This window comes from Geospiza fortis, unplaced genomic scaffold (genome assembly GCF_000277835.1).
Source record: "Geospiza fortis unplaced genomic scaffold, GeoFor_1.0 scaffold112, whole genome shotgun sequence".
In the NCBI taxonomy this organism is placed as follows: Eukaryota; Metazoa; Chordata; class Aves; order Passeriformes; family Thraupidae; genus Geospiza; species Geospiza fortis.
Window position 1 is genome coordinate 12,577,772 of NW_005054298.1, and position 26,120 is coordinate 12,603,891.

Sequence of the window (26,120 nt, forward strand, 5' to 3'; positions counted from 1 at the left end):
CTTTTCCCGCTGTTTTGAAGGGCAATATTTTATACTCAGAGAGCAGGATTTTTATTTTGCTAACTGTGCAGACATCCGATATCAATGCAGGTGAGTAAGAAGAAAAAAAACAACATACATTTGTGATCTTTATGCACCAAAAAAGTGAATTTGGGAAGTCTTTCAGAGCTTATTTATGCCAGGCCTACAGCCATCCCCTTGCCTCCACCCCTACACAGCACCTACCACACAGAATCACAGAATATCCTGAGTTGGAAACAACCCACAAGGATCATTGAGTCCAACGCTTAAGTATCAACTGAGTCCAAATAATTCTGATAGGACCAAACCCTTTCTTAAAATCTCCTTTTAATTACCTGGAAAAGTTGTAAAGCTGGTCCTGCTTAGGTATCATTCTCAGTAAAATAAAGGGGCTTGCGTTTTCTAATGTCTTCCCATGGCATTTCTGCTGTTACTTGTATCTATCACTATCTCACTCAACAATCACAGCAATAAGAACATTATCTTTCTCCTTGTAACAGCATATTTTAAAAATTGAAGAGACAGAGTAAAAAAAATAACCAGGTTCTGCAAGACTAAACAGCACAATTATTTCAACCTTATGTTAAGGTTGAAACCAATCAAGTTTTACTGAGTTATCATCAATTTTTTGCTGTTCCTTCTAATAATTCCATATCCTTCTTGAATAGAAGTATTTCATAAATAAACTTAGCAAAAAACTTTAATTTCAATATTCACAGACATACCTGATCCATACTTTCTGGAATGAATTCACCCTCACTGTTGATACTGGTGAAGGATCCATTTCGAGCCACCTGATGCAGCTCATCTGGAATGTATCCTGGGGGAGGTGAACTCCTGTCACGAGTATTAGAACCTTTTGAAAGAAAAGGGCCAGTCAGTCTCCACTAACCCAGAATTCAAGGCTTTACTGAAATGCTTCACAGGCACTGAGCCTGCCTGGATCACTTCTTGCTTTAGGAATCTCCCAAATGCTTATGTAACACAAGACTTAAGTACAGCATTTAAAATCTACAATCCAGAAATTACGAAAAATTTGGGGCAGAGTTGCCTCAATGACATTAAAGAGAATTTTCATTATACAGGAACAGAAATGTAATTTGCCCACACATCTAGCTGAGTAAATTCCTTATGTTGACCAAAACCAAAATCCAAACCATCTACCCATGTCAACTAATCCTTTCCAACTCTTGAGAATTTCAGTTTTTCTTTGTTGAATATTAAGTCTGTAAGAACATAAATACATATATTCATAACAAATGCATAATAATATAATTAAATTGTCGGGAAAATTATTAATTAAGCTCTCTAGTTCCATAATTAAATTTGGAAGTTAACATCACCCAACTTTAAAACATGAATAAGTAAAGAGGTTACATCAATCCCAAAATCAGTATGTTAAACAAAAGCTCACACAGTAAAAAAATATGGGGGTCCTAAGCAAGCAAACACATTGTCATATAAGCAGATTTTTCAGTAGCTCATTCCTGTACCAGAAACATCAGCTTTTTAAGTTACCCTGAAATAACTCTACATACACTTATTTACTTGTGGGTTTTTTTTGATAATTTTCTGTATTATATATATTTAAAATCCTTTCGTCTTAATATTCAAAATCCACTCCCCCAAATGCAAATTCTATAGTAGTCATTGATGAGTAGAAGAGACAGTCTGTGTTGAGAGCAAAATTTTCATGAAGAGTAAAAGACAAAAGACATTTTTACATTAAAGCTGTTGAAATGTGCAGCTTACCTATCACAGACAGTCGCCTTTTTCTGTCTGTCACACCAAACACTGTATTATCTAAATCTTCCAGTGAGGGCAAGGGTTCCACGTTATTTACACTGGGTGACTGAAAATGCATAAGTATTACAACCTGCAGTTATTACTTGACATTCCTGACAATGAAAATACTTTGTAAGCTTAACAGCCTTTGTGCACTACATTCCATTTTTTAAGCAGTCAAAAAAGCAGCTTGCCAATTTACATCACAATTCATCTATTTTAGTAGTTCATTCATAGTCTTTAAAATTCATTTTCAATATGCACCAGTATACAAATCCTATGAATATCAATGCCATGATTTGTTAGATAATACCAAAATATCTCAGCATTTAGCCTATAGACTACTAGTCTTTGCTACAACAAATATTGAACTTCCCATATATGACTTAAAGAACAGTTTCAAATAACTACCATTACTTAAATTCTCTATGTTTGTTTTGTATCATTGGCAAACAAAAAGACAGGAACAGGATCTAGGAAAGACTTAAACTGAGTCAGTACAAAATGCTAATGGATGCTTAAAGTGAAATGAAGAAGCAGTCACTATTCTATTCAATTGGGGAAATGCCATCTTTAAGAAAAGATACAAATTATATTTCATTATGAAAACTGAGGAAAAAGGCATTTAGCATGTCTGCTCATACCTGTGTATTTCCATGTATTACAAGCAGTATCTTGAGACTCTTCATATGTACACTACGGTCAAGTAGTTCAACAGCTTTGTCCAGGTCATCCTGTGTGGTTAATGGAATTACAAGCTACAAAACAAGGGATAGGGAGAAAAGAGTCTTAAACAGGACACAAGAAAGAAATAAGGAATTCAAGTGCAGAGAAACAGACAGAGTGTTTCCTTTCATAGCAAACAACTTGAAAATAAACCTTATTAAATGATCCCTTAAGTATTAAAATCTCAACTTTAACTCTTCCTTCAGATTCCTCTACTAAGCAGAACAAGTCTTCACAAGAAGCAACCATTTTGCATAAACAGAACTTAAATATCCAAAAGTTTTACCAAAACGGGTACAACTGGGTCAATGCCTAAATTAACACAAGTCTGTAAGATAAATATAAGTCCTATTTCATAAAGTATAAAGCAGATTTTTGTATCTCAAATGTTACTAATACACTTGTTTAAAGTTTCATCACTAAAAGAATTTCTCCACTGAAAACCAGCATTTTTTAAGGATGATGTGATCCATGTGCAACAACTCTAGTCCTTACTAGAATCCTACTTGGATCTAATTAACTAGAATTAACTTGGCATACATGTATCTTTAGAACAGAAAATTATGCCATTAACGTGCAGTTGAGATCTGAATTCTACAACAATGAAAATTTGGCTCCTGTTTCAGGAGTGTAAATTACAGCTTCTGCTTGTAACAAAGGAAAAAGAGAATACAGATTTATAAATCTATTCTACTTGTAAACAGCCTCAGTCAAAGATGCTTAAATACAGTACTTTTATACAAAAAGAGATGGGATTGAGGAGGAAGATCTTGATAAAATGAAGAGTATGCTTATTTGTTAAATTACACTTCTAATACTAGTGACACATTATTACCATCACATTTCTGAAAGGTGATGGGATGATTTGCCAACTAGTGTAGAAGGTAACAAGCAGAAAACCTACTCAAATGCCTAAAAATCTGCTATTGGAAGGAGCTGAGGCTAAAGCATTATGAAGGGCCATTTCACCTGACCTTCCTAACATCCAAAAAACCTTCTGTTGGAATTCTTCCTTTTGAGGATCAGTTTCACAGAAGTGTCTGGTAATGTAATGAGTAACTAACAAAGAGCAATCACTGGCATTTTCTTCTGCAGAGATGCAGGGTAGATACAGCAGTTACATTGTGCTTAACCAAGCAGACGAATAAGCCTCCATGCACTTTGCTGACTGAAAGCAAAAGCCAGATGTAACCCCTAAGAATGGATCCTGCATCTGTAAATACATTTGCTATTAATAATTCTATCCCTACTTCTAAAGGAAAGCCAGAAGTAATATTGATCATGTAAAAGTGGCTTGACAGTGCTGGCCCTGTTACCAAGAAATCTTTGGCAACCAGACCCTTTAGAGGAGCAACAGTTAAGCCCAGTTCTCCAATCTACACATTATCTAAATGCAGCATTCTAGCAATTACCTAACAAGATTAATCCTTAAAGAAATTTACCTACAAAGAAGGATAAAAGCTTTTTCAAATTTACAAACATGCCAAAGCTCAAAGAGGTAAAGAATCTCCCAAGGTCACACAACAGGACTGTGGAAGATCAGGAAGAGATAATTTTTCCACTCTTCAACAAGTCAGAGGCATCATTATGATATAACACTACTCATGAAACATTTCATGCATTTCCTGCCTATCCTAATTCAGACAAGACTTACCTGTTTGAGAAAACACACATTAGAAATCTGGGGTTTTGTCACAGGACAAAAGAGGTGGTTCCCACTTCTTACAAGAGCAAATTTCAGCCTTAAAATGATCAATGGCCAAGGCAAGAATTTTGAGGACACAGAATATTACCTCATTATTGCTGTAATGTAAATCCATAGTCTGTCCAAAAGCAACTTTAGCTTTAGCTGCAAGATCTTCAAGTTTAACAGGCCTTGGTAATTGCAGGATCCTGAAACACAATTTAAGTTATAAAGAATTTCTGTCCATTACTTATGAAAATCTGGCAACTCATTACTTAAGAACTATCTCAGAACTAAATTTACTACTAAAAAGACTGTAAGAGGCTATACTTTATTCCCTGTCCTCCATATTTTGAGACTTTTTTAAAAGAAAGAAAAGCAGTGAAAAATCTAAAAGGGATAATGAGATACAGAATTAATTTCATTGTAACTATTTTACTTGCTTAATGCTTTGCAAGCCTCCATTTCTGAGGGAAATTCTTAGACACTTCTACATTTTTCCACTTTAGAAAACTATGACAATGGAGTGCCATAGGCTGACAAGCATAAGCATAGAAAGGAATTACTCTTGCAGTCCCCATTTTTTTGGAAATCCAAAAGACTATCTTACCTGAGGAAGGTAACTAAATGTCACCATCTTTACCATAATGAACTACACACTCAAACTGCCCAGTCCATCACTAACTGTGCTTCAAGTGTGCTCCTGTAAGAATGGTGCAGTTGTAGGTCAAAAATTTAGGATTTTCTTTTAACTCAATGTCCCATCAAATTCATCAGCCCAAACTGTGTATAACTAATCTTTTACTATAGAAAACCATTTCATTTTTGAGATACAACACCATTAAACAAAAAAGAGCTTTTAACAGGGACTAAGCTATCAAGGTACATTCAATTCACATTGAAAAAAGAAAGAGCACTCAAATACTGTGAAGTAGAAGTTAGCAAAGGGTACCTGTCCCTTTCATCAGTAGTTCAGTTAGTAGTGTGGTGGTTTGGGGGACATTTTTTCTCACTGAAATGAGGCTAAAAACCAGGCCAATTTCAATTAAAAATTATTAATAAAAAAAAATCTTAAAAAAATACCCTAAAAAAGCAAACAAACCAACCCCCCCAAAACCCAACAAACATCAATTCTCACTGTAGTTAACAATTTGGGCAGCAAGCCTGCAACTCTACCCATCACACTACATGGTCCTTGGAACAAAATACCACATTCACCACTGAAAGCAAGTCTGGAATCACTTCTCTTTTTCACTTCTCTTCTTAAAAACTAGTGAGAAAGCCATTGTATAATTTTTTTCCCTGCATGATCTCTTCCCTTGATCACTAGAGCTACATGCGCAGGCAAACTGAAGTATTGTAACTCATGCTGAGCAATGAGCCCCGGCTGCCCAGAACCCCTGGGCAAGCAGGCTGAAGTCACTTGGGACAGTTCATCACAGACCTGGGTTAATGAGCATAAAAACCTGGGAAAGGTCTCCTCCCATGCACTTGCTTTATGCTTGTATTAATATTGAACTGATTAACTTAGTCTATTGTGAAACTGAAATATGATGAACTGCAAAATGCACCATCTGTGCAGACTGGCAGCACGTAAACAGTCCTCTGTTTTTAAATTGATGCTTCCTCTTACTTCACTAGAAATTGTTAGGTAGATGAGACCTCAATTCTCAAAACTTTCAAAAAAACCATATTCCCTCCAAATTATATAGAGAACTCAACCATTACTGATGCACTTTTACATGTGATGTTCAGAGAGTCACACTAAGGTCTGCCCAGAACTAGTATAGGGTTTATTGAAGCTAATTTTTTAAATAGAATTTAGTATTTCTCTTGAGAAATAGCGTGCCCAGGATATTACTTCATTTTTTGTGTAAGCATTTTCAAAGATCTTTTTCTATCATAATTTGTCTGTAAGTAGAGTGAAATTTGATACTTTCAGAGACAGGCAAAATGAACTGTCAACAAACCAGTTCTGCATGGAATTATACATCCAATTCTCCAAAAGCTTTTGAGCAGACACCAGAGAAGAGATTATATAGAGACAGATGTTTGTATACTTTAGCAGGTGCATCACCCACCTCTCATAAACAAAATGTAAATAAATTTTAACTGATTAAATGAAAACAATCTGAGCCTAATAAATTTTCCTCTTACAGTTGTCAGACTGGCACCCCTGAAGTACAATCCAACCTCCTCCTCTGGGTATTACAGTAACAATAAATTATCACACATTTATTACACACACAATGAAGGACAAAAATGTATTTTCTGGTCTACTCAAACTTGAGATCTATTTTGAAGACTTAAGTAATTATACAAGGCTACAAACATCTATCTGAAGTGTAACCAAATGAAGGATACTACATTGGACACAGTCACAGTATGATATTTAGGTGTTTGCACACTTAGAACCCATATTTTAAACATTTTAAACAGTTAATTCTCTCTAAATTGTGTTCATAAAAATTAAATTTAAGCTCAAACAAAAAATCTTAGAGATCTGAAACACTTCCAACTGTTAATCTGATACTTTATGACAGGAGCATAACAAAACCATAAACAAAGAGACAAGACTGTTTCTTTACCTTTTTTCACCTCGATGTTCAAATTTGACTCTAACATCATTCTGTAAGTAAAGAGATAAAGGAACCACTATGAGTTTGGTATTACCTCTTTTGATGAAGTCAACGAACTCCTATTCAATACTCCTACACTAGAACTAAATTCCATATTAATTTTCTGTCCTTTCCAATATATCAAGTATTTTAATAAGCTACATCTGCTGAGGTACATGATAGAGGCTTAAATAGTTCAAAACTAAAAAATGTTAAAAATAACTTACAGTGTTAAAATACAAAAACTTATTCTGAATTGCAATGAATGCTTCTGTAAATAAACGTACTATTTTCTATCAATACATGTTAATATTATAACATATCTATGACTTCAAATTTGATGTGGATGTGTTTACCAAAGAATTCTGTATCTTGAATGGGCACATGGATTTAGCTACCAATAATATGTTTGTGAGTACACTTTGCAGCTGAGGGTTCCAGGCCTAAGGAACATATCTTGTTGCATAAGCATTACCATAGAAACCCAGGCATACAATTAAGCCAGCAGTCATGCAATACATCTCTCAATAACCATCTCTGTATATACTTGCAGTTAATAAAAAATAACATTGCTTTGCAAAATCATAACTTTAGGAATCAAATTGTATTAGCAACTACTGCAGGAAAAACAATAATGCGTTAAACCACAAAGTTTACCTAAGTAACGGTGTTTCATCTTCCAAAAGAACTGATTTTCAAATGATTACTTTCAAAGTCCACAAACTGAAACAGTGATAAACATTTCTTCTAACTTTCTAAACACGGATTATACTCCAATCATTTTGGATCATATGTGCATGTTACAACAACATCTAAAGTCACAGCTCAGATGTGAGTTTCAAGACAGTAGCAAAGCACCACTGTGTTACACACTGAACTCTTAACAACTTTTAAAGCACAGAATTAAAATTATGTAGATATGTGGCTTTGACAGTTTAAGAGCCAAATATATCCGAAAATTTTCATTTTTAAAAGGTTAAATTAACACAAACTGAAGTTTATTGAGCTGTAAATTAAGGATCAAATCAAATAAACATACAGTTAACTCAATTTAGGTAGAAGTCTACATCCTCTCCTAATCTCTCCACATAGTAGTTCAAACCTATCAATTAAGTGTTTACTACTTTTCTATTTGTGTTCAGTATCTACAGAAAAAAATGCAGCTGGAAAGAACTCTTATTTCCAGTTGCATGAAAAGAAATTGAGGCAAAAGATGCAGTGAAAGAGTTTAAGCATATTTTTGCTGCTGTACTGACATTTTTTCTTGGTATGATATAGGTGACATTTGGGTAATCTACTAAACCTATAAAATTATTCCTTGGTGGTTTAAAATAGTATAGCTCCAATATAATAATAACAACAAATATAAAATCACTTTACATATGGTGTAAATACCTCTATAATCCTCAATTTATTTATTTAAGCACACACTATGATCTGTTCTGAAATGCCACCATTTCATTTTGCTGTTAATATAAGAATATGAACAAAGAAAATGGCAGCATACGTGGGAGACTAATAGCTCATTCTGGTACGCTCACTGGTCTGGCAAGAAAAATAATTACAGAAGTCACAGCAGGACACTCCATGTTCAGTACATTAGTGAGGATATTGAAGATTACCTGTTTTTTAGGGGAAGATGACTTTGGTTTTCCTGTTTCTTGCTGGGGCAATACAGGACGACTGGCCTTATGAAGCACAGCCAAATCCTGCATGATTGAATTCAAAGCTTGCTGCTCATCTGCTCAGAGAAAAAGACGAGACAAGTGTAAAAGACTGTTACTTTTGAAGGGCATTACTGTCTCATTTCACAATTAGGCAGGCATTAGTCTAAAATCTAAGAGTCTGCATTACACTTCAATACATAATTACCAATTTAAAAAAAATTGTTTCCACATTGTAAGCATTTTTATTTTATTTATCATTAACAGTGCTTAAGGAAATAGACAGCTTAATCAGTAACCCCAATTCAATAACAGGTTTAAAAAAACTGCAGTCATAACAAAGATTAAACTTTAAACAACTGCAGGTTGTATTAATAAGAGAAAGGGGATGCAGGAGAAAGCCTTGCCTACTTTGATTCAAACAATATCCATAGATGAGACGTTTACTTCCCGCTCCTTTCCATAAAATAAAGAATAAAAAGCAAGTTCTTTCGAACTATTTCTCCTCTGTCCTGAACAGTTATGATCATGCCCTTGAGATGCATACACAAACTCCCACATGAACACCTCAACTGCCCGAGCATCTGCTGATAGCCCATGGAGCATCATAAAAATCCAAAACAAAAACATCACCACAACAAAAAACCCAATAAACAAACCAAAAATAAAACACCACAGAACTTTTCCAGGACTGAAAACACAAAGGACCTTAGGGCTTAAAGGAAGAATTCACATGGAGAATCAGAAGCTTTGAATGCAGGGGATAATTTAGGGGTAGGAATGCTACATAAATTAGGTTTCAGGTTGACAAAAAATCCTAAATCCTGACAATCTGCTGCAGCTGTGATGCCCTGATGTCATAATAGACAAAATCTGCCCCAGAACTGGGATGCTCCTTTAGACAGAAAAGCGCTTAGGAGCTCAAAAGCCTGTACATCCATCACTGAGAGTAATTTATTTCTAATATCTTATATTAATTCCTTGCTACAGCAATAGTAGCACCCAGCATGTATCTAGAACACTGGACAACAAAATTTATCTCAGGAGGTGTTGACTGTGTGCCTTAATGCTCTTTCACAATGGATATGCTTGTTGAAGAATTCATTGCTAAATGCTGTGATTTACAAAGAACTGTATTTCTCAAACATGGACCTGAGAAAAGCTCAGCATTAAAAGCAGCAAGCAAGCCTCCCATGTACTCAACAACAAGGAGAATTCCTTCATTCTACTAAAATATAACCAAATATATTTATCATATAAGGAAATTTAAGTGTTCTAATTTAATAGATTCCTTATAGAACAGAAAGCTGGTCTGAAAATGAGTCACTTTGATCATCACTCATGCTGCCATAATTCATAAATCTACTAAGATATGCAAATCTATAAAAGTAAGTTTTACCAGCAATATTTAATAGCAGAACTAAAGGCATTCTTGCGGCTGAGTTATTAATTTCTCACACTAAAACACACTTCAAAATTTGCCACAATTAAAACAGTTGAACTATTTTATTGTGTTATGGCCTATTCCGGTGCTCAGCAATGCAAAAAATAAAATAATGCTTTAGCAGTTGGTTGGAGTTTCCAGTGGTTACTGGATTGGATATCTTATAAAAAAGAAAGCAAAGTACTGTGGCAAAGCATCTAAAGTTACTAAATATCCAGTATGACTCAACAATCACTTCTCTCACAAAATGTCAGAGAATATCAGAAATCTGAAGCATGCTGTATTCCTAGATTGAGCAACTTTATTATTAAGCATAAGGTTAGAAAAATTGGCAAAATGTTAAAAGATAAACGAAAGCAATACAAAAATATGTGTGGTGTGGTTGGTTGGTTTGTTGGGATTTTTTGGAGTGGGAGCACCAAGAAATTATTACAATAACAACATGGTGAATTCACTAAAAACATACAGCTTGAAAATTTGACATACAATTTAAAGTAATACAAATGTGCCACATAAGTAGAACAAGGTAAACCATCTGCACAGAAGTGGCTTGGCACTGTCATGACACAAGGCAATAAGATAAACCTCTTATATGTAGGTTTTGTGTTTTGATTCTAACACCCATCACCACTAAGAGCACAGTAAGTATTGCTCAGTACCCTAATACCACGAATCTCAATTTCCTAAACTTGAATCTGTAAGTACAGCTGAAGACAAACACCTTTTGTTTCACATATCAGAACTGTGAACTTGGAGCTGAATCTGATGTTGTGTTTATGACTTTTTGTTTTGTTTTCCCTCAGCACTGTGGTTTTATAATAAAAAAAAATAAGGGAAAAGTACTACATTATAAGGAAGGGGAAAAATCAACCAACCAAACAAAAAAACCCCCAAAACCCACAAAAGGAATATTTTCAACACGAGTGAAGCTGCTGAACACTGCCTTTCATATACAGATGTTACATTATGTTAAACAGGCAAAGCACGTTCCCCAGGAATTGTAGTAAATTTTTATGTAAGTTACACAGAAGACTTACCCATTATGGCAGTGAGTCTGAAAGCTCAAACTTCAGGGAAATGGTTGCTTCATTAGTATTATTTTATTTCCTAAAAAGCAAAACCCAAAACCCCACAATTACTAAAGTTGTCAAAGCCATGTAAAACAGTCAACTTTTCATTGTTTATAGGCAGTTTTTCTAAGATTCTACATAGCAAACTCACATATAAACTACAAATAAGCTTGCATAAGACACATATATTATTTGTGGAGAAAACAGCTTTTGCATCCCTGAGAGTCCAAAAAAGCAGAACACATATTTCAAATGATTTCCTATGCTGTGTTTTTTGTATCAGCAGTTGCCTTGGAGAATCTTCCAAAAAATTATTCACTTAAAGTGCTTATTAAACATCTTTTTAACTCTGTATTTGATCCAACTGTCTTAAAATGAGAGCTAATGTAATTTTCATTAAAATGTCTGTTTGAATTAGCTGTCAATACATTAAACATAACAATGTAGTTCAAGATTTTAGATGAAGCACTTCTGTAATATTTCTTTGTGTTTCAAAGAAATACAGTAGTTCTGTGAGGCATTTTAAATCTTCTACCACACCTGAAGACAACAAACCCAACTTAGATCTCCAAACAAAAATACCCCAGATGTTCTTCCTCAACCTAGCTGAAAAAAACCAAACTTGGAAGCTGAAGATATGTGAGCTTAAGGGCTCACATAGGGCTGAAGAAAAAAACATCTCCAAGTTCCTCCAGCTACAACAACTCATTCTTTAGCCTTAATCTGTGATATGTCTCACTAGAACATAAGCTAATAAGTAAGCATCCATTTATTTTCCCCTCCACTTCCTTATTCCTTAAAAGAAAAAAAAAAGCCCAACTTAAGAAAATTAAATTTCTGTGAATAACTTATGTTTCTTATTTTATCACCCCCTTTAAACAAAATTCTCAGTTCAAATATGAAGTATAATCAGTCACCTTAACAACCTTTGTGTTAGCATTTAATGTTACTTTAAAAATAAGCTAACAACATTAAAATTTCAATTAGAAACATGACTCAGACCCAATTTTATTAAGACCTTTATTAATTCACCTTGTGAAATGGAAAAAGACTTCTTTTTCTAACTAATCATTTTCACAATGGTTGTAACAACAGGGTGGTTGTGGAGAGTGACTAAAAATGAGATAACAAAAATCAACATTTTTCAAACAAGTCTATATAAATTCAGTAAAAAGGAAAAAGCATACCCTAATCCCTAGCTGCAAAGCGGCATAAGTATAGCACACACACAAGAGTAGATTACAATCCAAGACAAAAAAAAGGAAGCAAAACCAAAAAATTGCAACTCAGAGAAAGACTCAGAGAAGCAAAGGCTGCAAACACAAAGAGCAGATGCAAAGGTAGAATAAAATTATGTCAAGGTCTTGCAGAGAGACACAAGCAGGCTGAATTTGAATGTAATTAAAGAAGGGATGACAGAGTGAATTTCAAAAAGGTGTTTGCTACACTCTTATCACATCATCAAAGAAGAATATCCTAGCAACAGCATTTTGTATATAAGGGTGGAGAGATCTGATTCATATTCATGATTCACTTCCCACCAGCCACCTTCCAGAGTCTGGAAGTCTTTCAAAATCTGAGAAAGCTAAAAACAATTTCCAAGAATCACCTGGATATTTTCTTTCTTCGGTGGCTTTGACAATGCAAATGAAACAAAGCCTGAGGACAAGTAAGCCGTGCTGATGATGCAGCTGTTTCAGACACTCTGAGCTAATTGCCCATTCTCACACACTTCTATAATAACCAGACACGGTGCCTCTCAGTTACTGAATCAAGAACAAGAAAAAGCCCAGCGAAGCAAGCAATCTAGTTTAGCTTGATTTAGTAAGGAATTCAGACTTACACAGGAAGACTTTACCTACATAGAAAGGTGCTTTACACTTTCAGAGTCCAAACCTGTTGCAATAGTGGGGCAAGAATCTCAAGGATATCAATTCCCTCCACTAAAATAAATGAGTGCAAAGACAAATGTTTTCCAACCCTTACAGCAAAGCAAAATGACATAATGTGAACTCAAAATACGAAAGATGCACTGTGATTATTTCAATCACAGGTAAAGATTAAATCTGACTTGCACTGTATTAAACACAAGCAAGTTAAACCAAGAGAATACAAAACCAGTATCTGCTTGCACTGCTATTCAGAGAGACATTTATCTATAACACATGAAGCAAAAAGAGCCAAGTAAAAATGAAGAGTGAGCATTCACAGGTGATTTTTCAGACTGTAGAATGGACAATCGGAATATCAAGTAAGACTATAAAATTTTATTTCATAGCAAGAAGAATGAGCCAGATAAAGTGATTTTACTGTAAAAATGTTATTCTTAAACAATCAAATGCTTGGTCTCACACAACCAACATCCTATAAATCACAGCAAGCAAAGCTGACAAAATCTCAAGTGATCACCTAGCCAAATACACCTACTTAACCTTTCACCAAAATAATGTGCAGCACTGCTTGTTAAGGTTTTTTTTTTTTTAATAAACACAGTATCTGTGAACAAGACAAAGAGTAATACCTAAATCGGAACTTCTGTAGCATTTTTCATAACTCAAAGCAACTGCTGGCATAAGTAACAATAATGACACTACACAGTGTGGTGAGCATAGAAGTCAGTATTGTTACATTGGAAGGTAACTCCATAGAAATGAACATAAAGAAGAGGATTGTATATGGACATACACACAAATGAACACTGGACAAAAAGCCAGCCTTTTCAAAGAATATGAAAGCAGCAGCAGTAGCACAAAATAATGAATGACAGAAAAAAAGGGAATTGAAGAATAGTAATGAGAAAAAGCTGAACAGTAACACATCAGATGTGAGATCAGCTTTAGAAAAACTTGGATCTTTAACATATTGTAATAATACATTAAAAATGCATTCACAGGGAAAGCAGATAAGGGAGAAAAAGATTAAACTAATCCAAATCAAAAGCCAATGATACATTGCTAAATTAAGATAACATTTGGAAAACAAAACCATAGTAATAAATTATGCAAAACATAGCAAATGCCTTGATTTCAAGGTTTACTGCCAAGCAAAATGTCTTCTTGAAATAATTACAGATTAGTTAACAGAACTACCTGCAGCAATCACACTACTTAGGTTTTTTCAACATATTTGGCTAAATATCACATACTTATTTGCTTTAAAACCTCAATTAATTAACAGGAAACACAGCAGATGGACTAAAATAAAAGAAATCCATATTCCTACTTAGCAGAAAACTCCAATGAACATGATTCCCACTGCAGGCCCCTGGAGACCAACAATGATCAGGCAGGCACAATGAAATACACAAGATAAGGCTTAAGGAAATTACCTGAATCATGTCTGAAAACAGTTGCAGTCCAGCAAAATGTATTTAAATACCATTAAGTGTTTTAAATACATATAATAATTTACTGTGGTTACTCTCCATTTATTATTAATTAAAAATAATACTAGACACTTTTTAAAAATGAGATGAACTGCGTTTATGATACTAAAATTCACAGGACTGCTTTCTGAACTTCTATACTCCCTGCAATGAGGAGGGCACCACCCACAATTAGAAGCTGTATTTTATGCAAGTCTAAATATTGTGGTTTATTACATTTACTCAGTAATGTTTTTGCATTGAATGCATTTGGACATAACGACAATCATTTAGGCAATTGGAAAAAAAGTTGCAGCCACAAGATTGGACAGTCTTAGCAAGAAAAAATTGAGAAGAATTATTAAATCACAATGTAATTATCTAACATAGGTGCAATACACATTAAAGTGGCATAATGAAATCTTTGGGTGTATAAAAATGCAGTGAATGCAGAAGCCATCTTGCTTCTGTACACAACCTGCAGGCACAGTGCTCTGTGCAGACTGCACGTGTGGGATGGCTGAAGCATCAGAATCTTTGTGGCTGGCACAGAGGTATCAGGTATCTCTACAATGAGCAGTGATTTCTTACACTGACAACTTCTAAAATCTTCCTGGCAAGCAAAAGAAAAGTGAATTAATGTCTCATTGAGCCCACAGGAGCATGCAGACTTACCTCATCTATACAGATACACACATGATTTGGTATTTATTTTATTAAAAGAATGGTTACTGGCTGTACTCCTTTTCGAGTTCAATTTAATACACAGACAAACAAAAAAAGTAACAAAAATCCCCAAACCAATAAAACAGACCAGATGACTTGCATAAAAATCTATATCTATAAATGGTGCCCTCCCAGTTCCAGGAAGAATAAAACCTCAAAAATCAGTGCTGTCAGTTCAGGCACCTTAAATGCAGCTCTCACTCAAATTACCTAGGGAACCAGATTTCAGAATTAACTGAAGGATCCAACGTGCCCATGACAATAGCAAAATTTCATTCAGATTAAATCTTTAGTTCCTGCTGTTCAATAAACTGTAATTTGACAGTCATGTAACATTTATCAGCTTGATGAACTATGATCTTGACTTGAAAAACTTACAATGTGCTGAAAGGTTTGAGAATGTAAGGACAGAGTTTTTAAAGACTGTTCTCACAAAAAATGGAAAGCAGCAGTTCAAGATGAGTTTATACCAAAATTAGGCTTTTGAGATAAATATCTTAACACTTACAGCAATATTCACAAAGAATAATCAGAGTCTACGAAAGCTAATCTCTCTACACTTCCTTTACAGTTGACAATGAGAGATAAGCATATTTAGAGAGTTTCAAGACACTCCAATGCAAGTTTCCTTCTTTGAATGAATCTCTTCTTTCCAAGTAGTATCAAGAGCCTCTATTAGCTAACCCTTCATAGGCCTACTCCATTTCAAGTACACCAAAAAGATAAGCCTGTAATTGGCCTCAAACAGAAAAACATCTACTTTCCGCAACAAGATCTCTTTCCTCACCTAATTTGAGTTTTACAGAACTCCTCTATTTCCTGTATCTGTCATTGCCTCAGCAGCAGCCAAAGCACTTGACAGCTCATTCCTCAACCTAACTGAACAAATACTTTGCTGATACATCAAGCAAATCTTTCTTGAAAGTCATGATGCTTCCTTAAGATCTGTTCACGATTTTTAAACTTAAAAATGTTAAATTGAGGAAGGGTCACAGCAGCTGAAACTTGCAGACAGGCACCACAGCGACACCTTGCAAAGTATGTTAGTGCTGCCAATTTTGCAACAGAACATACTGGCTGCAAATTGACTGCTCATCCTCCTCTCTTATCCAGGACCAGACCTTCTCACAAAGGTATGTCAAAAAGCAACAGACACAGCTCACTGGACTACACATAACTGCATCACTGCTTCCAGAGCACCCTGGCATCTTGGAAATTTATCACCACCATCATGGTGGAAAGCCCCAGCGCCACAACACAAACATTCCTTACCATTAGCTGGGCTATTCACATCATAAAATCACAGTTGTATTACTGTATTAAGGCTAACTCAATATATTAAGATAATATTGGAGTGTCGACAAACACACACACAATAAAACACTTCTGTGATGTTTGTAACTTTATCCTAATTTACTATCTTACATGAACTGAGTAGCTGCATAGAAGGTTTCTCAAACAAAATAGGTGTATGAAATTTTTAGACTCTAGAATCCCATGAAACGCACACCTCAGAGAGTGAGTATTAGGTAGATTTAGGTGCTTCTGTGTCTCCTACCAAAAATCTCAAGTGGTGCTCTTGGCTCAGCACTTATCACTGCCATTTGGAGCACTTAGGCTGAAGCTGTCATGAAGAGCACCAATATTTGTTTTTCTCCAAACTTCAGACGAACACAAAATACTTGTGAAGAATGACTAAAGGTGTTACAATGAAAACCATCCCTCGCTACAAGTGTAACTGTTTGTGCTCTATCCAAGGTCCTACAGGAAAACAGCTGTTTGGAGGGGGTTTTGTCCAACAGAGAGTTAACAGCACACACCCTAAAAGAATACAGTTTAGCTCTCATCCTTATGACAGCATTCAAGATCACCAGTGCAGCCAAAGAACTAACTGTACACAAACTTAATCATACCAGCACTACCAGTACTGATGATTCCTGCAACCTTCACTACTCTAAGAATGGAAGAACATACTACAACAGCAACAAATAAATGGATTTTAAGAGTAACCACTCACTAAAAGAGTAAACCTATCACAAACCACTTGTATCAGCAATATTCTATGAGCAAAAATAAAGTACATTAGAAAAAAAATGCAGTCTTCCAGCAGTTACTGAGTATTGCAAACAACTGCAGCATTTCAATTAATGTACAAGAGTGATTACACACACATCTTCAGGTCAGATATGGCTTTTGAGGACATACAGAAGAAAGCACCTCCTTAAACTCCAGTAACGAGTTCTATCCTTTTCACTCAACCTTCCAGTTTTGTGACTGTGATGGGTTGAAATACAAGCATTTTGGGAAATAAGCCAGACAAATAACACCATTTCTACACCTCTCCAGACTCTCCATTTCTACACCTAGTTTTAATATCTACCTTCAGGTACTGAAACCGCAAAGCTTTGTTTTTCTTCAGTCTAACAGTCATATTTGGAGGACAGAATGGAGGCCAGAATCCTCCATTCAGAGCAAAACTCAACTATTTCAAATTTGCAACAGTTGAGAGTTTAAATCATGGCTGCAAATCACATCACCATTTCAAATCAAGTACCAAAGAAAATTAACACAAGGATACATATGAGCCTTTTTGATTAATATGATCCACCTGGCATTTTGCTGTGATGCCCGTAAGAACAGAATCTAAGTCTCCAAGGACATTTCTGTGTCTCCGCCATGAAGACAGCTCAGTCTCAATTACTCTCCATCTTCAAATTTTTCAAGACATAAAGGAGAAATTGTCCTCAGTGAACAGTCTTTGTTATACACTATCTTACTCATTCCTCAAAGCACAGTTGTTCCTCAAAGCACAGTTCTTCCTGCTCACTACTCAAGGCAGTGATACATTGAAGAAATCCAGAGTACAGTAATACAACTATGATTTTTCTCATTTTCTGCTGCCTTGCTGTAATGTTTTCCCACTCCAATGATGCACCAGCACCTGGAGCTTCTGCCTAAAATGCATTTCCTGGCTCGTACTCAATTCTTCCTCATTAAGTACCCCACGTGCTCCTCTCATCGTAATTCAAATTAGCTTTGTACATTCAATCAGACTGTTCCTTCATTTTTTTCTGTCCTCAAAACAAATATAAAATGCAAAAAAACCTCTCATAATATGCTAGCATGGAATATTTAAGTAGATAAGACATTGATGAGCCATACAGATTTCCAACACAGCATAGAAGAAACACCCCTGAATCCATCTCCAATTCAAGAATAAAACATGCAATAACAAATAGCAATTAATTGAACCAGGGTGCCCCAGGCACAGACAGACTCAGACCCCTCACACTTGGAACTGTACAGAGAGCTCAATAACACCACCAAAGAAGATAGAAACTGAAAAAACCGTGTGCACATGCACAGGTAACACACTGTATGCAAAATCCAAATATTCTTTTACATGACTGTGCAGCATTTTCGTAGCAAGCAGGTCTCACTGCGCAGGTCTAAATGGACAAATTTGTAAATTTTTACCCATATGCAGTAGGCATTGTGTTTTAAACTGGATGAATCACAGAGGCTAAAGCACTAAGATTGCTAAGCTATCAAGTGAATAAACCTCTTCATCACTTCACACTTTGGTAATAATCTTTAGCTCCCTGTGAATAAAAAAAAAAAAAATTATTCAACCTAAACTCTCATAATAACATTTAAACCAAAATGTAAAAATAGAAACCTAGCTTTGTCAAAACACTCCAGAATGAAATGCAAAGACACAAAGACAACATATTGCCATATGGTTTCTTTCTCGCACCTGCACAGCCCTTAGCAGTGGGTGCCAAATGATGAGGACTATGATGCTTCATTATTATTATACTTTTCCCTCAAGTGAGAAAAATGTAAGAACCATCATAAATAGAGCTAAGAAGGAAAACTAACTACAGTTCTAAAGAAAGGATTACTATGCCCGTGCCCACTTCTGTCTGTCTGTCTGTCTATCTATCAGGTTTAAGAAAACTGTTCCACTGCTAAGGTTGCATTTGTGTCAAGAGAGTAGCGCTGCTTGTCTACACTAACTGCTGCTGTCCAGCTGAAGCTTAATGACAAGCAGGAGATCTGGAGTCAACCGATGATTTAGCTGAAAATATTCTACATTTTAATTAATAATCAGCCTATCTAACTGTTTTCACATTTCTACACTATTAATGCCAGCACAAAGAAAAGAGCAAGAACTCGTGCTGGAATCAACCCTCTTGGCCACTGCACAGATCTGGATCTTTTAAAAAGGATGCATAATGCAGGGATTTCAAGAAGTTACACAATATTAAGTAGGACATATAACAAACTACAAATAATGGACATATGCATAATTGTGATAGAGCAGGGAAGAGCAAATATGGCTCTTCAAAAAGAGATCCTCACTTTCAAATCTTGGTGCCCTCTGTGTATGTGTATAAAGAACTGATCTCATTCAGTATCATGATCTACTTGGTGCTGGAGAAGTCTTGCCAAAGGCCTTCTTGCAGTCACAGTATAAGAAGAAGATCTACCCTTGCATGAATAAATTGGTTAAAATATAGAAGACAAAGGACAGACATAACTGTTTTCACAAAGAAGGAGGATACCAGTGGGCCTCCACAACTGTGTGGGTTGTTCAATATATTCTAGATTACCCAAGAAACAGGAGCTTTCTGAAACTCCTATTATTTGGGAGAGCAAGGAGAGGACTGACAACAGTAGAGGTGGTGATCTTTATCAGAGAGAGGACTGAGCAATAAAGCAGCAATTACGAGCACTGATGAATGAAAGTCCAAGTTGAGTGGAAGGGAGGAAGGAGAGCAATGGTTCCAACTTTGTACATAAGAAACCAATGGGCTTTGCACTGAATACTGCCAGCAATCAGAAATAAGGCCAGTGTTAGGAATTGTGAACAAAAAGTGTGAAACACATCACTGACTTTACATTTTGAACACCCTTAGCATTCCTGGGACCTTCAGCTGCAGAAGAGGATGCAGCAAAGTAGGAGAAGGTACAATGAAAAGCATAGAATGCTTTTGTTCTACAGGGGAAAAGAAATAGGCAAATTAGGATTCTGGTTTCAATAACATTTGGGTGTGGAGAGAAAGTGATAAAGGGCTACAAAATTGTACAATAAACAGAGAGATGTATTGTTATAACACACAGAGAACGTCCACTCTCCTCCAAAAGAAAGGTGGCACCAAAGGAATTCAGCAGAAACATTTTTAAAAGTTTAAAAAAGGAGTAGTTTTTACTAGAACCACTAACATACCTATAGAATTTCTTACAAAAGGATATTGGGATGCCAGACATTTATTTAGCTGCATGCAAAAAAAGTCTGAGAAAAAAATCCAAACATTACTAGCTACACAAAAACTATTTCAGATTTAGAATCAACCTTTACTGAAAATAATTAGGGATTGAAAGAATATTCAAGCTAAGAATGCTTACACTGTTCTCACTCTTCCATAAGCATTCATTCATGCTCATCATTGAGGGATGAATACCAAATTTTCTTTTGTTTGATTCTAGGACAGATTAAGATTTTACCTAAAACTTGCCAGACAGTTCACCAATAACATATAAATTTGTTTTTGAAAGTCTCATTCAGAATTCATGACAGTGCCAGTATCACAAACACAGAAGCATAACAGATATTCCATGAAGGAACTTGCTGCAGCAAGGCATTCATTAAGCCAGTCATTAAGAAGTCATTACATTATCCACGTCATCCCTGCCTGAAGTTACTGTGCTTACTGCTACCAGCAGGACAAAAAACGCTTCTCTAAACCCAACTTTACATCAAGACACTTATCATCAAGCCATTATGGAAAAAAAACCCCATCATTCCCATGGGGATTTGCTATTCAAACTGAATTTTATTTTTAAAACAAAGTCTTATGCTGGAGTTACAAAAATTGTGGCACTGCTAAAAACACACATAGTCAGTGTGACAAAACAACAATTAAATACAGGTTGAATTTTACCAGTTTTCAGCTGCTGCATTAATAAGGTATTTAGGGTGACAAATCTCATGCTCTTCAATAGAATGCTGTATTTCTTTTAGTTTTTCTTTAGAAGTTTGACTTCTGCTTGCGTCAGTATTTTAGCTCTCTGTTCTCTTTTTTAAAATTATTATAAATTCAAACAGCTTGATCCAGATTTTTCCAGTTTTCAAATGTTTGTTCAAAGATGAGACTATAGTTACTTCCAGTAACATGGCATTTAAACTGTTAACATTTACAGACCTCCTGTCTAAATTATTTTAAAATAATTTTAAGGACAGGTGAGATGCAATCAACACTGACTGCTTGAATACTTCTTCCTGTAAGAAAAGGGGACTTCTCTAGTAATCATTATTGGTGTCCATTTAAATTTTTGTGAAGAACACACTGTTGAAAGAATTGCAAAATTTGTCCCATCAGTGATCTAGCCTCAAAAATTATGGATAAAAGCATTTACATAAGTCTGATAAAACGGAGTAAAACCAGGGAACGTGCTGAACACATCTGTTCCATAGCTGACTCTGCAATTCTTTCAATAAAGCATGCCTATAGGATTAAAATTTCTTCTGCTACATCACTGGACCATATGACATCTCAAGATGGCAAAAGGCTTGTTCAGGTACAGTTGCACTAACAGACATTACCTCAGCAATATAAATTACTCCAAAAGACAGCACATGTAAAAACCCAGTCAGGACACACTGGTGCCAACAGAAACTGCATCTAACCCTAGGAGAACTTGTCTTAAATCCAAATTTCCTGTTGTAGAGCAGGCTTATGCTCAAAAGCCACAGGGATTGCACGTGCTGGGAAAGAGATATGGAAGAGCAGCAAGTGCATACTCTGCTAAGCCTAAAAATGCTAAACAGAAGAAAACTAACCCAAAATAAAGACTGATTTCAATACAGTATAAGGTTATATTCCTTGGAAAGATAACTCCAATTCATATATTGGAGTTATACTGAAGAAAGAGATAGCTGATACAACAAACACTAGTACGAGCTCCTGTGTTAGCAAATGCAGAAGCCAGGAACCTGATGCTGTTGGCAAGAAAAGAAAAAAGCCCCAACAACAAAACAAAAACAAAACCCAGCCATACCTGCATGCACACACCCTAGAATGACATTTTAATAAGGCCACCAGGTTACTTCTGCTACTTGCAGAGTAACTTAATTACTCTGTTGCTCAGAAACTGTCTGTAGAACTTTGAAAAAGATACAGACAAATCAGTGCACAGTGAGACTGAAGAACAAAAATCCTGTTTGGACAGTTTAGTAAAGAGAAGTCTAAAATAAAAGGAGAGAGAAGAAGAGTCTTCAGGTATGAAGACTTGGTGAAAAGAGCACAGAAACCATTTTCCTGCATGAGCTGTAAGAGTTGAATGAGAATTAAACAGCTTAACTAGCACCATGACAGAGATAAATGTTCAGAAAAGCCTCCTAACAACAGTAATAATCATATGTACCAGCTATAAATAAACCAGTGAAGAGGTGTGGTATTCCCCTCTTCTGAGTTTTTTAAGAGAAGATCAGACAAATGTCTGTCACACATGATTTCAGCATATTTCCTTCTGCCTCTGGTGGGGGCTGACCTCATGAAATCCCTTCCTTTCTTACACATCCATCATCCAAATCAGAAATGTTCATCAGTGTTATCATACCTGAGCTTCAAAAGTACAGTCTTTCCAATACAAACATCAGAAGCATATGAATTTTATTGCATTGCTCTTGTCAGATTGTTCATGTGCTTGGCACAAACCATCTCAGGAAAACAAAAAGCAGCATCTTTTACTGCTGCAGATAATCCACAAATGATGACTGAAAATACAGGAAGAGAAGCAAGTGAGATAGATATTGTGGAGGATTCAAAGAAAAAATGGCTGAAAACAAAGATACAGCAAAGAAAAAATACTTTCGCCTAAAGAAAACTATTTTCCTCTCACATGAAGAACTGAGTTAAAGTATGCTGGTATATCTTAAAAATATGCAATAATTTGAGATCGAGAAGTACACATAAGTAAGACTTCACAAACAGATGGGACAAAGACACGTCTCTACAGGACTCCCTGCATTACCAATTCCCAACTGCCAGTTTTTAAAGGAACATGTAGATACTTCTGCTTTGGTCCTGGTCAAGTAAGTCCAACTTCAAATAACCTCATGAAGATGGACCCTAAACTCTGCCACATGTGTATTTGTGGGTCAAGTATCTCTAGAGCAGGGGTTCCCATTTCCCAGGAGAATCCCTGCAATATCACAATACAGAGCTCCATCTTTACTTTTCTCATTGTCACCAATCTTCCTGCTGCTTCTAAAAGATTACATTTAAGATGAATATATTAAAACATCCCAGAAAACCCTGCAAATAAGCATGGTTAGTCTAAGAAAACAGGTTTACATAGAGCCATAAACTTCATTTGTCATACTATTAAATCAAGATGTCATGCCAAGATCCATAAGTGAGAAGTGAATCACACAGAACATGCTGAATTCTGAACACGTTCCCATGTTTCCAATGTTATTCTACAAGCTGTGTGCAATTATAGCATGCATGATCTATTCTGACCTTAGCACTAAAAAATACAAAATATTAAAATAGCAAAAGAAGCATTTCTGCCTAAAGAGATTTTTCTTTCTTCTCACAGAAAAAACAATGTGTTTAACAGAATTTACAGATTTTTTTTCTTCTTTTTTTCTCCTTTTAAAAGCTTGAATTTAGAAATTGAACTTTCAGGACAGCAAATCTAATAGTTTGCCTAATTAGATAAACCTAGAATCACTAGGCAATATACATATTTACATTATCTTGTCATGTATACAAAAACACATGACATTTTCTGCAAATGTATTTAAGATGTACTTAACTACATCAATCAGTCAAATTTTCATCACTCATTTATTTTTCTCCAAAAAGTCTAAACAAAGGATATTGTTAGCAGTACGAAACATCTACGAAGAAATTACGAGAAAATATGTTCATTACTCCAAACTAAATGGGGATCTATGGATATAGATCAGAACACCATTGGCTGTGTGTTGTGGAAGAGGGGGAACAAATGAAGGAAATCAATCTATTATCATTCTTAGGCTGCATTCATAAGAAAACATTACTTTTAAGTTCAGAGGATGCCCAGTTAGAGAGCCACTGAACAACTTCTCACAAAACCAGATTACTCATTACTTCTGACTTAGTTTGCTGAAGTAAAATGTCAGCCTACTCTCAGTATGAAAGAAAAATATAGAACTTTAGACTGCCAAGATTTCAAAGCTTTTTTCTCCATAGTTCCCTGCAAATACTTATTATTAATGACGAGGTTTTAAAAACTAGTCCTTCTGATTTGTACCCAAATATGAACAACTTCAAGGAAATGATTAGGAAAAACTGTGAAGTAAAACCTGTAACTGTGGACTAAAGTTACAGCTTGACCAACTTGCTTGCTTTCTCCAGAGCAAACTATAATAAAACAATCTCTCCTGCATTTAGAATCACTAGGCTTTAAATTCCACAAGGCTGTGCACTGACTGGCTTTCCCAACATTCATACCAAAGAGCCACTGAAAAAAAAAGAAAGTTTATTCATTTTTACCATAAATTAGTTTTATCAACATAAAGCAAAAACAAAACAAAAAAGCTTGCCTTCTGATATTAAACAAAAACATAATGCTCATTCCACCACAAGAATAAATTCTGTCACAGCTCTCTATCTAGTAACATTTACTACAAAACTCCTAAGACTTTCAAGCTATCTTTGAAAAAAAAAATATTCCTCTCACAGTTTAGAAATCTCAGCAAGCCAAGGCAAGCAATGCAAAAACTTCTGTTTTCTTCACCTTACTCTTCTATTAGTGCCAGGTAAACCACCTGTTCAAACACCAACAGAGAGTTCATCAACGCAAACTCTACACAGATTTTTCTTCTCAAGCAACGAGTCAATCTGACAAATGTTATCTTCCTGTTCTGCTTTATCAACATACACTAAAACCTTGGGGTAAAAAAATCAAATTAATTATATACAGCTTTGCTACCTGAATCAAATCTGGGTTCAATACGTATCGGTGGCAGTCATGATAGAACACACAGTGTAAAGGAAACACGAATTATAACAAGTTCTCATTTTAAATCAGATTTCTGAGGAAAGCAGTTATTTACAAAGTCACTGTAAGGAAAGGTATAGGTGAAAGTAGGAAAAAACAGCAAGAAAAGCTCATCAATGTCCCTTCCCTTAAAAATACCCACAAGGAATTCCACAGGAAAGAATACTTTCTAGGGTATTTCGTTAGTGAGTGCTCTGCCACGAGAGAACCCAAGATGCTGTGCAAGACAAGCCTGTAGCCATTCACTCCACTAACACATCTCTGCCATATACACAGCAATACAATTCCGAAGGCCTCCAACACTCTGCAACGTGCTGCATTGTTTAAAGAAAAGAAACGTTGTAGTTGAGAGACATTTTCTGCGCGGACTAGAAATCCCCCTTATTTCAAGGCTGGCTTCTATTATCTTTTACCACCCTCTTAGAGGACGCTGCATGATACAATACAGCTTAGAAGCTCTCAGTTAATTTAGCGCTTTGATCTTCAGTAATGCCACAGCCAAAAACTAAAAGGAGATTTATGAAGCAAGAGCAACCAAGGGGAAAAAAAAAAGGCAAAAAAACCCTCCCAACCTCGTGGGTGCTGCAATGCGCTTCAAAAGCAACACGGGAATAAATAATCCAACATCCACTTTTTCCCCCGACAAAAACACCTCGCAGAATTTGACCTACATACCCAATTCACAGCACTACCACTGCAGAGCAATTCAAAGACGAGAAACCACAGCAGCATCAGCGAGCAATCACGGCAAGGTTCAGGGTGACACAGAAATACTCGTCAGGCACATAAAACACTTAAGATACTGCAGCGGTAATGTAAAGCCAGCAACATTAGCTGCGTCTCCCGGCACCGCAAACAACTACAGCGCCGCGCAGCTCCACCTGCACTGGGCCGGCTCCGCGCTGCCCCCGGCCCGAGCACCTCCGGGACGCCGGGCCCGCCGCGGGGCCCCGCAAGGC

The 26,120-nt window shown here is 35.9% G+C and overlaps 1 protein-coding gene across 2 annotated transcripts in view; it reads right to left on the minus strand.

The window, feature by feature from the left end:
* The window catches only part of MAP3K2 (mitogen-activated protein kinase kinase kinase 2), a 34,087-nt gene extending 21,975 nt beyond the window's left edge, over nucleotides 1-12,112 (minus strand). For both annotated transcript variants that reach the window (XM_031056742.1, XM_005415778.3), the window contains exons 1-8: nucleotides 12,045-12,112; nucleotides 10,980-11,049; nucleotides 8,457-8,575; nucleotides 6,805-6,845; nucleotides 4,326-4,425; nucleotides 2,451-2,564; nucleotides 1,774-1,873; nucleotides 747-877 (exon numbers count right to left, since the gene is read on the minus strand). In XM_031056742.1, coding sequence (XP_030912602.1) covers nucleotides 747-877; nucleotides 1,774-1,873; nucleotides 2,451-2,564; nucleotides 4,326-4,425; nucleotides 6,805-6,845; nucleotides 8,457-8,575; nucleotides 10,980-10,983 — 609 coding nt within the window. In that variant the 5' untranslated portion in view covers nucleotides 10,984-11,049; nucleotides 12,045-12,112. The remainder of the gene's footprint in view (nucleotides 1-746; nucleotides 878-1,773; nucleotides 1,874-2,450; nucleotides 2,565-4,325; nucleotides 4,426-6,804; nucleotides 6,846-8,456; nucleotides 8,576-10,979; nucleotides 11,050-12,044) is intronic.
* Nucleotides 12,113-26,120: the final 14,008 nt, after the last annotated feature.